The sequence below is a fragment of the Tetrao urogallus genome (assembly GCF_951394365.1).
Source record: "Tetrao urogallus genome assembly, chromosome: 4".
Lineage (NCBI taxonomy): Eukaryota > Metazoa > Chordata > Aves > Galliformes > Phasianidae > Tetrao > Tetrao urogallus.
In genome coordinates, this window is record NC_136817.1 from 15,580,599 (window position 1) to 15,593,213 (window position 12,615).

Genomic DNA, 12,615 nt, shown 5'->3' on the forward strand with positions numbered 1-12,615 from the left:
GATTATTCAAAAGGATCGTTTCTACTTTCAGATGAACTCCTAGGGCTCTTTAATAGACCTGAACATAAGCCGTGCCTACACATACAGAAGGAGAATGGTTTTTACTGGCTCTAGGGCCAACTGCTCGGGTATTTCCACTAAACCAGTAAATACAGCAATGAAACATGTCAAAATACTTCAATTTAGAACTCAACTATACTGCTATAGCTGTCTTCTTATCATGCTCTGGCCACTCAGTTATCTCTAATAAACTCCACATTTCTCAGCTCTCACTGATGTGACAAAGCTCTGCACAGGCACTGCAGGCTGTACTTTCAACAGAGGGCAAAGACCAATGCATTTCTTAACAGAACCACCAAGCAGCGCCTAGATAGAGGACATAACTAAGGTACACTTAATCACATATACTTTCCAAAACGAAGAAATCAGGATCGTACATGTCTCTGTTTCTCCGGGCTTCCTCCTGCTCTTTGTGCTGTCGCCTCCTCTGCCTGGCAGACACATTAGAAGAGGCTGAAGATGTTCCCGATTCAGAGTCCTCTGAACTCTGGCCGCCTGAGCCATGAACATCAAAGAGATGCTGCTCCACGGCTGAGCGGATTGTCTTCTCTAAATACCTGTCAAGCCGAAAAATAAGGTCAATTGAGCTCATATAGTTTCTGGAGCTCCTTCTCTGCAACGGTACATAAAGGATGAGTATCAGAGGGTTATGTTTTATTACGATGGCAAGGCAGCATAAAATGCACTAGGGCCCATGACGTCTGCAAAAAGCTAAGCCAAAATCTTCAGATACCTTGATGCTCAGGTCCTTCAGTGAAGCTGAGCTTCTCCAGTTCATTTTGCCCTTGAAAATTTCTAGGGTTCCCTGAGCCTTCTGTAAAACAGCTGCTTTACTGCAACCATCAACAACTTTTACCCTCCACTTTAACATTTCTTGCTCTGACAAGATCTTTTTTGCCACCCAAACACGATGACACTGGTCAAGTCCATGGTGCAATCGGAGCTCGGGAAGTCAACAAGTCATCTGCGAGGTGATTCAATGTTATCTCACAGGGGGGATGAAAACATGCTAACAGCACCTCACTGTACACTCCACTCAGTGACTGAATACCGACCTGGCTCTGAGCTCTTGCTGTTTTTGCATTGTTCTCATACCATGAATGCACACATCCGCAGCTGCTCTCAAAGTATTCTGGTGTGAGATTGCTATCATGCCCCCTGGCACTCTCTTAGTGAGCTAAGCTCTAAGAGAGCTTCCACACAAGCCACAGCAGGGGAGCCTCTGCAGTTCCATCAATTACAATTGTCAGGCCGCCCAAACTTTCAACACAACCAAATCTACTTCATTTTGGCACTCACATTTCCTTATAATATTTCCTTCCTTCCTTAATCAGAGGAAGTTTTTATGGGCAAAATCTAAATAAGACACTTTTTACTTTTTAAACATCATTAGGAAACACATTTCAGTGTCTCCTTGCTCCACCCATGTTTCTTGCAATGCTTTAAGTAGTCTGCTAAAGAAAAAGTTTTTCAAACATGCCTGACCTAATTCCCTACCTAACTTCAAGTGCTTTTTCCGTAACTAAAAATATTATTTACAAGATATGCTGGTTAATTTTCAACTTGGTAGCTGTAAGCATGTGAACCTGCACCTGGGCTGACTTCTACAGAGAATTTACAAAAGTTGTTGCTAAGCTGCTATAGATTTAAATCTACTGAGACTGCATTTCCTGAAAAAGTCAAAAGATCTTAGCAATTGCTAAAAAATCTTATGGTTCAACTGGATGAGCACATCTGTATTTCATGTATTGACAAGAATCAGCCCTGCAATCCCACCAACCTCTGGCAGGGGTGCCAACTCATCAGCTCTGCTGCTCTCACTGGCACTGGAGTTAGTTCAGAGATCAAGTCCTGTCCTTTGCTGAGACAGGAAGGGTGCAAACAAGAGCACAAGGACAACATGAATAGCTTTCTATACATGCAGAATCTGCTTAAACAAACTTATCATTGCAGATCCTAAAGTTTGGGAAACGATGTCCTTTTTGTTTGTGCAAGAGCAACCCTTAGAGAGAAATCAAAGAATAGCCAGCAATACTTAAAAAACTTTAAATATACCAAAAAAAAAAAAAAAAAAAAGCTACAAAATAGTAAAAGAGACACTTACTCTCCTGTAGCAGGAATGTTACTACTGACTTGTGATACGTGGGTGCTGTGTAAAATAAAAAGAGGAGAAAGTTACATCTACTAAGTGCAACAATGCCTTAAAACATTTGTTCTTCGCAGCACTAAGAAAAGATTTATAGATTGCATGCACATGCCACAAGTCTTCCCCTTTGGGACTTTTTGCTCCCACAGAGACGTGGCACACTGTGACAATGCCAATATCCTCAAGAATTCATGTGCCCATCATTCCAAGATCTAATGGAAAGTATTTCAGCTTCAACACATTGCAGAGCCTTTGCTTTCTCACGAGCTTTCTGTGGCAGCAGGTTGTTTTAACCTCACCACAAAAGTTCTTGCTTTTTGAGGCTGACTTGAAAATGTATGACAGCAAACTGAATATTGAAGGACTTATAACTATTAATTGAGGAGAAAAGAAAAATAGTCTTTTCACTTCAAAATACTTCTGCAGCTCTTCTATGTTCATGTATTTAAAAATACAATGCACACTTCCTTCTTTTCCTTTTCCCTTCCAGGCCATGCCCAGGCTCAGAAGAGCTGACCCCATTCCAGGTGTCACTGCTTGCTGCTGAACAAGCTGACGTGCCACCTCGCACAGCTGCCACTGCCATCCTCCCTCTGCACAGGGCCAGACTCAGCTTAGCCACGTCCTATCCCGCCTGCTGCTCCAGTGCTGACTCAGCTCTACAGATAAGGCGGCACGTGACCCCCGTGACCATTCATCACCCCTGTGATCTACGTTAAGTCAGACACGTTACAGGCCCAGAGGGTTCATTAGAGTTTCTCCCTGTATCAGCAGTATTAGCAGTGTGACTGGCTGATAAATTCCAGAAAAGAGTGGACAGGTTATAAGACAAAGTGCTTTCTGCCAAAGCAGCCATTCACTGCTTTCAGCCTCCAAGAGTTTCTCACAGACTGTTTCAGTGCAGAAGAACCAGTAACAGCCAACTTCCCTTCGCTAACCAAAGGCTTCCTTTCTGCTTCCCTTGAGTACAAACCCACAACCCCCAGCTGCAAACCAGACACACGTGCTTCTGCTCTCCTCCGCTGAGCCACTGCCTTCACCTCGGTTTGGTGAACCAGCATACCCCGACCACACACATTCCCTCCAGGCCCTGCTCACTCTGTGCAGACACAGCTCCTTGGAGCTGTGGCACAGCATGAAAGCAGTCACGTATTTCCCAATGGATTCCACACTGCCTACACAACACCCGAGTAGCTGAGTTACTTGAATGAGTTCATGAATAGGACACTCACGAACAGGTATTAAATCACTGTACTTATTTTTCAGACATGCAACTTACATACAGAAAAGACTTGCAAGATCCTTCTCATATGCAACATCTTGACTACTATTACATGGCTTTGCAATTTGAAGTTCACATCTCAAGCATCCGCCTTGCTTTCCTACTTAGTTACACAAACCACTTGGCCTCTTCTGAGCCTGAAACTGTGTCTTAAGATAGGGCTTTCCAGAGATCTTAAGATCCATCAGAGAGATCGATTAACAAGTAAGCTGCCAGCCTGGTAGGCTAAACCACATTATAATATGAAATTCATCTTATGGCTACAGCTCCTACCTGTGGGTAAGTTAATACTCTATCAACTTTCTATAATGTTTACAAGCAATCCATACTGAGTGCGGTATCCTTCATATCACACTTTCTTTCTCTGTTTTCCTGTCAGGAAGATGGTAAAGAGAAGGGGAGATAGGATTGTTTGGACTCTAGTCTTTTGAAAACATTCCTAAGATGTGGGTATAGCAATTCATCAGACAAGGCATAAAACATCCAGAAACAGCTTTTCCTTCTACTTCTAACAGGTTTGAAAATGCAAGGCCCCGTTTCACGTAAACCTAATAAACTGCTAGGCACTGTATGTGAGTGAGAGTTCATGCTGTTATCCCCATGTGCAATGTTCAAGGCCAACCAACAGTCACTATCAGCAAACCACTCACATCAGCACTGAAAACACGCGGGACCTTCTTAACACAAAAAGCAGTAATAAGAATCAAGCGATAAAGCTGCAAAAAAATACCTGAACAAAATGTCAAAAATGTTTGTAATTCCCAAATACCTTCTCAGTTTACTGTGCTTTACCAACACCAATTCAGTTTTGAGTACAGTAAGCTTACTAATTCATAATGACACATATCTGTATAACAATTACTTTGTGGTATTTAGAAGAACCCTATTCAAACTATATTCTGTCAGAGAGCCAATAATACAGCAATTTTCAAACTATCAATAAATACAAAGCAAGTACATACAGAGTTGCAGACCAGCTTAGTGAATGACAGCAAGTGAAGCTATCACACTCTCCTTTTATTCAACTTCTCTTACAGGTGGTGCTTCCTTATTTACTGAATGTGACTTTGTTCTTAGACCCATGATATTTTAAGCTCTCTTATTATCTATCTCTCTCTCTCCAATATGTAGATCTTAAATCAGAGTTTTCCCAGATGGTTTAAATTCCACAATTCATAGCTTTCCTTGTTTCATTTTGAAGTTTAATTAAAATACACTGCTAAATTGGTTTACTTACTCTGCACCAAACATTTTTTATAGCAAGGACTTCCACTTAGAATACATAAATATATAGAGAGGAAAGAGTTATCCAAAGGCTTTCAGATTCTTGTCTGCCTGCTGATGGAGGTGGATGTGCTTGAGCGTGTAGGCATGCACAGGGATAGGCATGGCTCTCCATAGGTTTCACAGCTCAGAGGAGCCACCAGGCATGTGGGATGCATCCTGAAGCATTTTCCAAACTTCCTGGGTGGCTAAAGTTAGCCCATCATTAGGTTTATGCTTCACAGAGCAGGCCAAGCAAGCCACAGCCAGAAGAGCCCTTTCGGCACGCCCTATTGTGCTGGGAGCTGCCTCAGATGGGCTGCTTTGTTCATCAAATCATCTGTACAGTGGGAAATCATGTTGTGCTTTCGTTAATTATTTTCTCCTCTTGTCAGCTCCACTTCACTGATAGATACGGCCAATTATCTGCACAGCAAGATTATATTTATTATGTTATGCACCTGTTGTACAACATACTGTGACTTACATACAAAAAATAGTGACTTTTGATATAAATGATATTCTGCCTGTAGAAGAAAGCAGCAGAAAGTTTTCCAGTGCTGGGGATTTTTATTTTCAGAGGGCCAGCCAAAAAACCTGCATCAGTGCAGATGTTTTAAATGCTATGAACTCTTGAAGTGGATTCTTGCTACCCTCATGCTTTTCCTTTCAGGAAGTCTGACCTTTGGCACTTCTCAGTGTTATCTAGCCTGTTTACTGAAGTCTTTTGCTACTCTCACACACTCAGGTGCTCCCTCTGGATCACGTCTTGCTTCACACACAAGGTAAATCCTTACTTTATGGCCTCTCCTTCCATTCCATTTCAACCTCAAGTATGTGAAAGGTTGTATTTTCTGCCAGCTTTAGGCTGATATTAAATCTCTGCCACTCCAGCTAGTAACTGTAGACTTACAGATACGCACTGGAGAATGATGTTATGCAATAACCACACTCTGCTTGGTCTGTATTGGGCATCTTGTTACAGCAAACAAATAATTGAATTGGATACCAAAACTCCTCTCCTGTTTTTCCACTCAAGGCCCTACTGAGCAAAACCTATCAGCATTCATACATTAAAAGAGCGCAGTATGAATCAACCAGAACAAACTGACTTACTGGCACAGTACTTTCCCAGATGGGGTTTTCACTTATGGATTGAATAAATTAATTGCTGGACATACTGAACTGCCTAAATCATAAGCCGTACTTGCAATCTGAAACAAAGGCCACTCGCTGCTGACATTTATTTATGATCCATGTGCTTTTTTCGGAAAGTGAAAATATTTCTGGTTTTGCTTTCAAAAAGCCAAGCATAACAATAAGAAATCCTTATAACAGCCATGAAAAAGATAACATTCTGCCATTCCAGCAAAGCAGACAATATTTATTTAAGTTCCTTTAAATATTTTATATTTAAATAACTAAAAATTTCTTCAGAAACTTCTGAAGACCTCTGTAGTATAGAATTCTAGCACATGACCCAGGAAATTTTTTTTTTTTCCACTGTTACTGCTATTACTGTTGTCTAAGAATGTTTCACTTTCCATGAGTGCTGCATACTGTGAGATGTAATATTTCTGATCCATATGGGATTTATCTTAAGGCAACCATTTCATCTGACACACATTCCCCAAAGAGAAGGATTGTGTTGGCATTTAAGTGTGAAAATAATGAGATGAAAAATAAAGAGATGTGCTCTTAATTACTGAGAAGACCCATCAAACAGAAAACATGCTTTCAGTGTTTCTAACTATCTTCACACTTTTCCAAGCTCAGATCCAATAATCTTCCCTTTAAATGTGGTACATTATATTTTTATTACTTACTTCCTTACTAAGCAGAAAAATAACTGCCTTGTTTTCTTTGGCATTCAGCTGCTTTCGTGCACACTAATACCGTATTTCAGGTTGGGTGCACACTGACACCTACTGTTTGAAACAGAGACAGCACTGAAGGGTATTCATGCATGCTACCCAACCCACCTCTACAAATCTAGACAGCTGTGTCTGTGCACGATCCTCTCCACACAATATAATGTTCCTCTGGGGGCCATCCACAGCCTCCATACTAGGTTTCTGATTCGAAGTGGAACAGATCACCTTCTTCCACTGAACGTATAGGGTGCTTAGTGAGATAGTCCTCCTGACTCATGGTATCAAATCAGGACTCCCAGCTTTCTACAGCTCCACCAACTGACAGGGGTCCCATGGTCTGAGATCCGTACAGTAGCTGGACAATGAGAACAAGAGCACCTAGCAGCCTACTGTCTATTTTCAGCCAACAGCTCTATGATGAAGGACAATAGCACGCATCCCATAACATAACAATTTGTAAAAGAGCCCCACACTGCTGTTGACTTTAGGAACTCTTACTGCATGTCTCACCAACAAGGAAGTGTTCAATAAGAAGCCAAGCATTCTTCTGATGTAGATGACAGCAAATCCAATAAAACACCATACCCAATATATTAGGAATGCTTGACATGTATTATGTAAAATAAGTTGCCTTATATAACAACTGTTAAAAGGGTAAACAGCTGTACGAAATACTTCCAACAGGACATTAGCACTTACAGACAAAAGAAGTGCTATAACAGGTGAAACTGCCCAGCATCTTGCCCTGAACTCAAGGGTATCTAATGCAATTTTGACCTTGCTTGTGATGACAGCTCTCATCCCAATTTTGGTTTAACACTCTGCATATCAACAAGGAAGCTCCCACACTTGAAAGCTTTTAACTTTTTCCCCTTAATATGACTCTGCCTTACTTCAGGATGTACTCACTAGGAAACTGCTCTGAAAGCATCTATATGACTCATGTCAAATACAAAGCAGATATTCCAACACAAAGCATGTCTGTAGATTCCCTGTCTTTTAAAAACTCATTACACGTGTTGAGCAAAAGTGTGCTTACAGCCTTTGCCAGATGCTGTTTAATTACATGAAACTGCATACGGTTTCTCAGTACAATTACTCACATTCCCATTCATATAATGGAATTAAAAAATCCATAGCACTCCATATAACTATCTCAACTCCCTTTTCCACAAGGTTTAATTACAAAAGCTTTTGGAACATAAAATGCCCTTCAGGCATGACTCCCTAGAACAATCAGTCATCCAGCAAGGTTTTCCTCTTCTTTCAACAGTGCAGAAATCTCCTTGCCTAGTACTAAATATAGTTGAGTAAACAGTCTTACCAGCGAATACCGAAAAGGAAAGGACAGCCCTGCTCACCAGCAACTGAATGGATTCAAATCACAGAACTCCATCTCAAAACTGATCCAACTGATCTTACCCTCCAAACGCATAACAAGAGACAGATTCAACTACAACATTTCTAATGATGGACCTCAATTTATTCACTGAGTTATTTTTTTTTATCACAGCCAGTTTTGCTGTTTAACAAATCTACCTTTCCCTTTGTCTAAAATCCAGACTAAATATATGCACTCTAGTTTATTTCTTATGGTACATAAGTCTTCCCTGCTCTTTGCTCCATTTTGTAACTGGCTTGCTTACTTCCTTAAGGATCTTCACAAACCTCAAGTCTTTAGAATATATATTAGTGAAATTTTATGAAGCCTCATCTCGGCCTTGTACAAGGACATCCCTACTTCTCCATGCACAATTCCATTCTTTTACACCAGTGGCTATAGAAGAAAAAAAATCCACACCACGATTTCCATGAGCAATCTTCTTCTCCTCACAAAATACATATAGGTCTCTTTCTTTCCTTATTGATCTTTAAGGTCTTATATAAAGGCCTTTTTCTCTGTACAGCATAATACAAAAAAGCTTGCTCAAATTAGACAGATTACGTATAATCTTTTTCTTCCTCCCTCTGAAGTCTTCAGAAAAATAATTTCACAGTACTTGTATCACCTCTCTCATTAAACTTGAATCATGTTTTGCCTCATTTATCACCTTTGTACCTTTAATGATTGCTTATTTCCCTATAGAGCAACAGTGATAATTAGTTCAATTCTTGGTCATGACTATGTCTAAAGAGAAAACTCACAACACCAGAAGACCAATTCAGAATCTTAAGTCAGGGAAATTTTTAAAAATCATGTACTGGTGGCATTCTGACCATTCTGACTTGCAGATAAGTGAAGTACTGGTGTTACATATAAAAACAACATCAAGGGAATCTCCATTGCTAGCTGACATGACACAGTACTACACTGTACAGGATCAAGTCTCCAGTTTAGTCCTGGCAAAACCCATCGATCAGGAGACAGAATCGTCCTTGAGTCTGGCAAAAGCCAAGCACTCTGCGCTGTTTGCAATATAAAGAGCTCTTGTTCCCATTTGATTAACTTGTTGCAAAATTACCTCTACAAAAACTACTGTATGAACAGGCTAGTGGCCTAACTCTCTCTACACACTCATGATTCACTTGAAGGATTACTTAACAGTATTTCAGACTTTATAAGTATGACTGGCAGCAATAAAAACATTTGATCATCAGACAGATAAAGCAGATGACTTCAGAGAGGTCATTTAGCAACTAACATTCAAAACTGCAAAGAAAAAATGCATCACGCACTCAAATTCTCCATTGTTGAAGTACCATAAATGGCCCAGACAGTGCTAGCTCTCCTGCCAAATTAACTACGCTTGGCAACTGACCTCAACAGCACACATTTCTAAAGTGTTTACAACCAAGACCTACAAGCTGTTAGCTTTATTTACAAGCAATTGTGTCTCAGCAGTGCTACAAAAGATGCAAGCTTGCCCTAAAGCCTCATGTTGCAAGGTGACATGCTGCTCCTTCCCTGATCTTGCTTCACGTTCCAGCTGTACATTCTAGACTTTTCCCTTCCTATTTGCATGACACATTTTCACAGAAAGCCATCCCCCTACTCCAACAGACACAACTACATTTAATTCCCCATCCTAACATGTCTACACCTCAATTTAGAATTTCCGAACCTGCTCCCTCTCTCTCAGAAATTTCCTGATTTGATATCAGCTTCTTCAACTCCAATCTTTGCTCCTCATATCCCAAGCAAACTCAACAAGGCCAGCTAAAGAGATCTTCTCCTGAATCATTTTTCCATGATCTAGGAAAGAGCTTGGAAGGACAGTTGTATGAAGTAAGCCAGACAGAAATGTAATGAAAGCCTACAGTTACCTGAAGAGCATATCAAGCAAGAAAAAAAAAAAAAATAGTATTATTAACAGAAAGACAGAATGAAGATTTGAAGATTTAACTTGGGCAAAACTGCTGTCAAGATGATCTGTACTAAATTATCTCCTGGAGATAAAGGCAGAATCTTTTTCGACATTTTGGAGCTTGTGAAACACAGATTAGACAATATCTGCACAAATACACTGCAGTGAATGTTGGTACATCACCAGGAAGGCAGACAAGACCATGAAACTGGGCTAGTCTATAAACAGCTCACTGGTGCACAATTCTGTAGTTGTAAAGTAAATCTGCATGTTACAACTACGCATGAAATGCACATTTTCTACGGTTTATACTAGAAAAAATCTCTCAGAATCCAGTCTCCAATGATAAAGAAGAATATATGCAAGACAACTAACAAGAGATCACTGTAAGAATTCCAAATCTCACTGCTCTCACAAAAAGCACCACAGGGATTTCTTTTTATTTGTCTCTGCTCCACAGAGATCAAAGAAACCAATTACAATATCTGGCCCTTCTTCCTCTGCATCCCTTCACTGTTAATTGCCCTGGCTCCTGGACTTGCACTAAGTATAAATGAAAGTACTGGAATTGAGTCTGCTACTGAAGTAAGCAGTGCAAACTTTCACTGATGTCAACAGAATTAGGCCACTTTTACAGGCAGTGACTCTGCCCTGCAGTTGGCAAAACAAGAAACTCTATTTGTTCAAATGCAGCCAGACTGCATTCCCTCCAGGCAGGAAGAACTGTGGACTGAGGCAGTCCCATCTTTTCCATGCTGGCTGGGCTGCATCAGAGGAACAGTTGCTGTATGGGCTGCTGACTCACCATCTGGTTCCTGGCTTCTTTCTGAACAGCACATGATGTCAGTTCTCAAAGCTCGTGGCATGAATCTCTCCTATGCCCACAGACTGAAAACTTGTTGTAAATACAACTATATTATAAAATGAAGAAAACAGGATGCCAAAGCCCATCTTCTAATTAAGAATTTACAAGACTGGTGCTGAAACTTGAATCTCGTCTTCAAATATAAAGTCTGCACAAATTTTTTGACTCTCTGAAGACTCATTCATCCCTCTAGCTGAGCAATGATTATCAACTTAATAATCGATCTTCAGTTTGATTACAGCCTGCTCAGACTGTCTGGCATCACTCCCCACAGTTAATCGTAATAACAAGTCAATCCCACCCAGAGAAATAAATTAAAACAATTGAGTAAATACCTCACATAGAAGGGTGACATAGGCCGCTCATCCTCCTGGGAGCTAAAAACAAACAAATAAAATGTTTATGTAAGAACGCAGCTCTCGTATTTGCAGCTCACTTACAGCAAGACATTCACTCTGAAAAAGTGATAATAAAAGTGAAATAGCACATCAGTTGCAGAGGTAACATTTACGTCTACTTGGTCCTGTAGCTGTACCCACGGAAGACTGCTTTAAGTTAAATTCTTTAAATCCTTTAAATTTCTCAGCATTCACAAATGTATAACAGACCCACTGCTAGACGGTCAGGAGTCACTCCAGCTCTGTAGGCATGCAGGGACTATTCCCATAGCAACAATAAACCATTTCTGCCAGCAGAACCACCCAAGCCTTTTGCTATCTGCTGTTCCAGAATTAAACAACCTGCCTGCTGAAGTAAAATTAAGGAAAAAAAGCACAAAAAAACAAATGACATATTGAGAGATCAAAGAAAAAGCTATGTCTGTATGCATACAGCTAAGAACTTCCTGGTTTCCTTTTCCCTGTTGAAAACTGATTTGATGATGCTGAAACGTGGCTTAGCTGCAGATGTGTGAAACAACTGAAAGGCTGGTCTGACTGTAGCAAGGCAAGTCTGCATCAAATTCAACACAACTCAAGAGAAATGCGTGTTCCTTGTGGACCTGAGGAAGCATCTCTTGGCTTGAGATCAAGAGCTGCTACTGGCTGCTTTGGAGCTCCTCTGACAAAAAAAAAAAAAAGTGTTTCAGTGGCCAACTGATCCATCTGAAGGGACTACTTTATGCATGGCCCATCCAGCCTGCAGATAAGTAACTCTCTAACCCAGCTCACAAGGCAGCTGCATACGCTTGTGCTAGCACAAGGATAAGGACGAGGTGCTGGTGTGATAAAGCTTCAAGGTGGAGTGGACTGATGATCATTTGAGGCAACGTTAGACTTTCCACTTTAAGAAAGGGTTCAAATATAAACTTTCCCAAACAAATGGTCAGACTTGCAGGCATTTAGCTCTTGTATCTCATTCAATTAGAAATCTTGCTTTCCTCCAAGCACACAGGAAATGCCACTGAGGTCGATTCGTCCCCAAAGGCCTTTTAATTGGGTCTGCTGAAGAGCAGAGTAAGCTTGGGAGAAAGTAAAAAAATGGGAAGCTATACAAATTAAACAAAAGCAGAAAGGATAACATTTCACAGGCACTGGGAATCATGCATTCCCCTACTGGTTTCCCACTGTTTCAGAAGCCTGAGACTACACCAGTGCCCAGCAATTTACCACGGGTAGTCAGCCATTTATATTGACTGAAGTCTAGGGATTTTCACTGCTTCTCAGTTTATTCAGAGGATGAAAGAATATTCAAGAATGCTCTGGGTGAGATGAACTCAGCTTTGCACTCAAGTCACTTGGGTGCACTGACTGTCCCGAAACTCTGACCAACTTCAAGAGATCTGAAGAAAATCAAACCTGAATATTTGTTGAGAACATGGC

General features: G+C 40.7%; 1 protein-coding gene across 1 annotated transcript in view; it reads right to left on the reverse strand.

Moving 5' to 3' along the window:
- Positions 1-12,615, reverse strand: part of FAM13A (family with sequence similarity 13 member A) — a gene marked incomplete at both ends in the record, with an annotated part of 113,110 nt that overhangs the window by 33,221 nt on the left and 67,274 nt on the right. Inside the window, 3 exons of the mRNA XM_079535110.1 lie at positions 438-617; positions 2,165-2,209; positions 11,131-11,172. Coding sequence (XP_079391236.1) covers positions 438-617; positions 2,165-2,209; positions 11,131-11,172 — 267 coding nt within the window. The remainder of the gene's footprint in view (positions 1-437; positions 618-2,164; positions 2,210-11,130; positions 11,173-12,615) is intronic.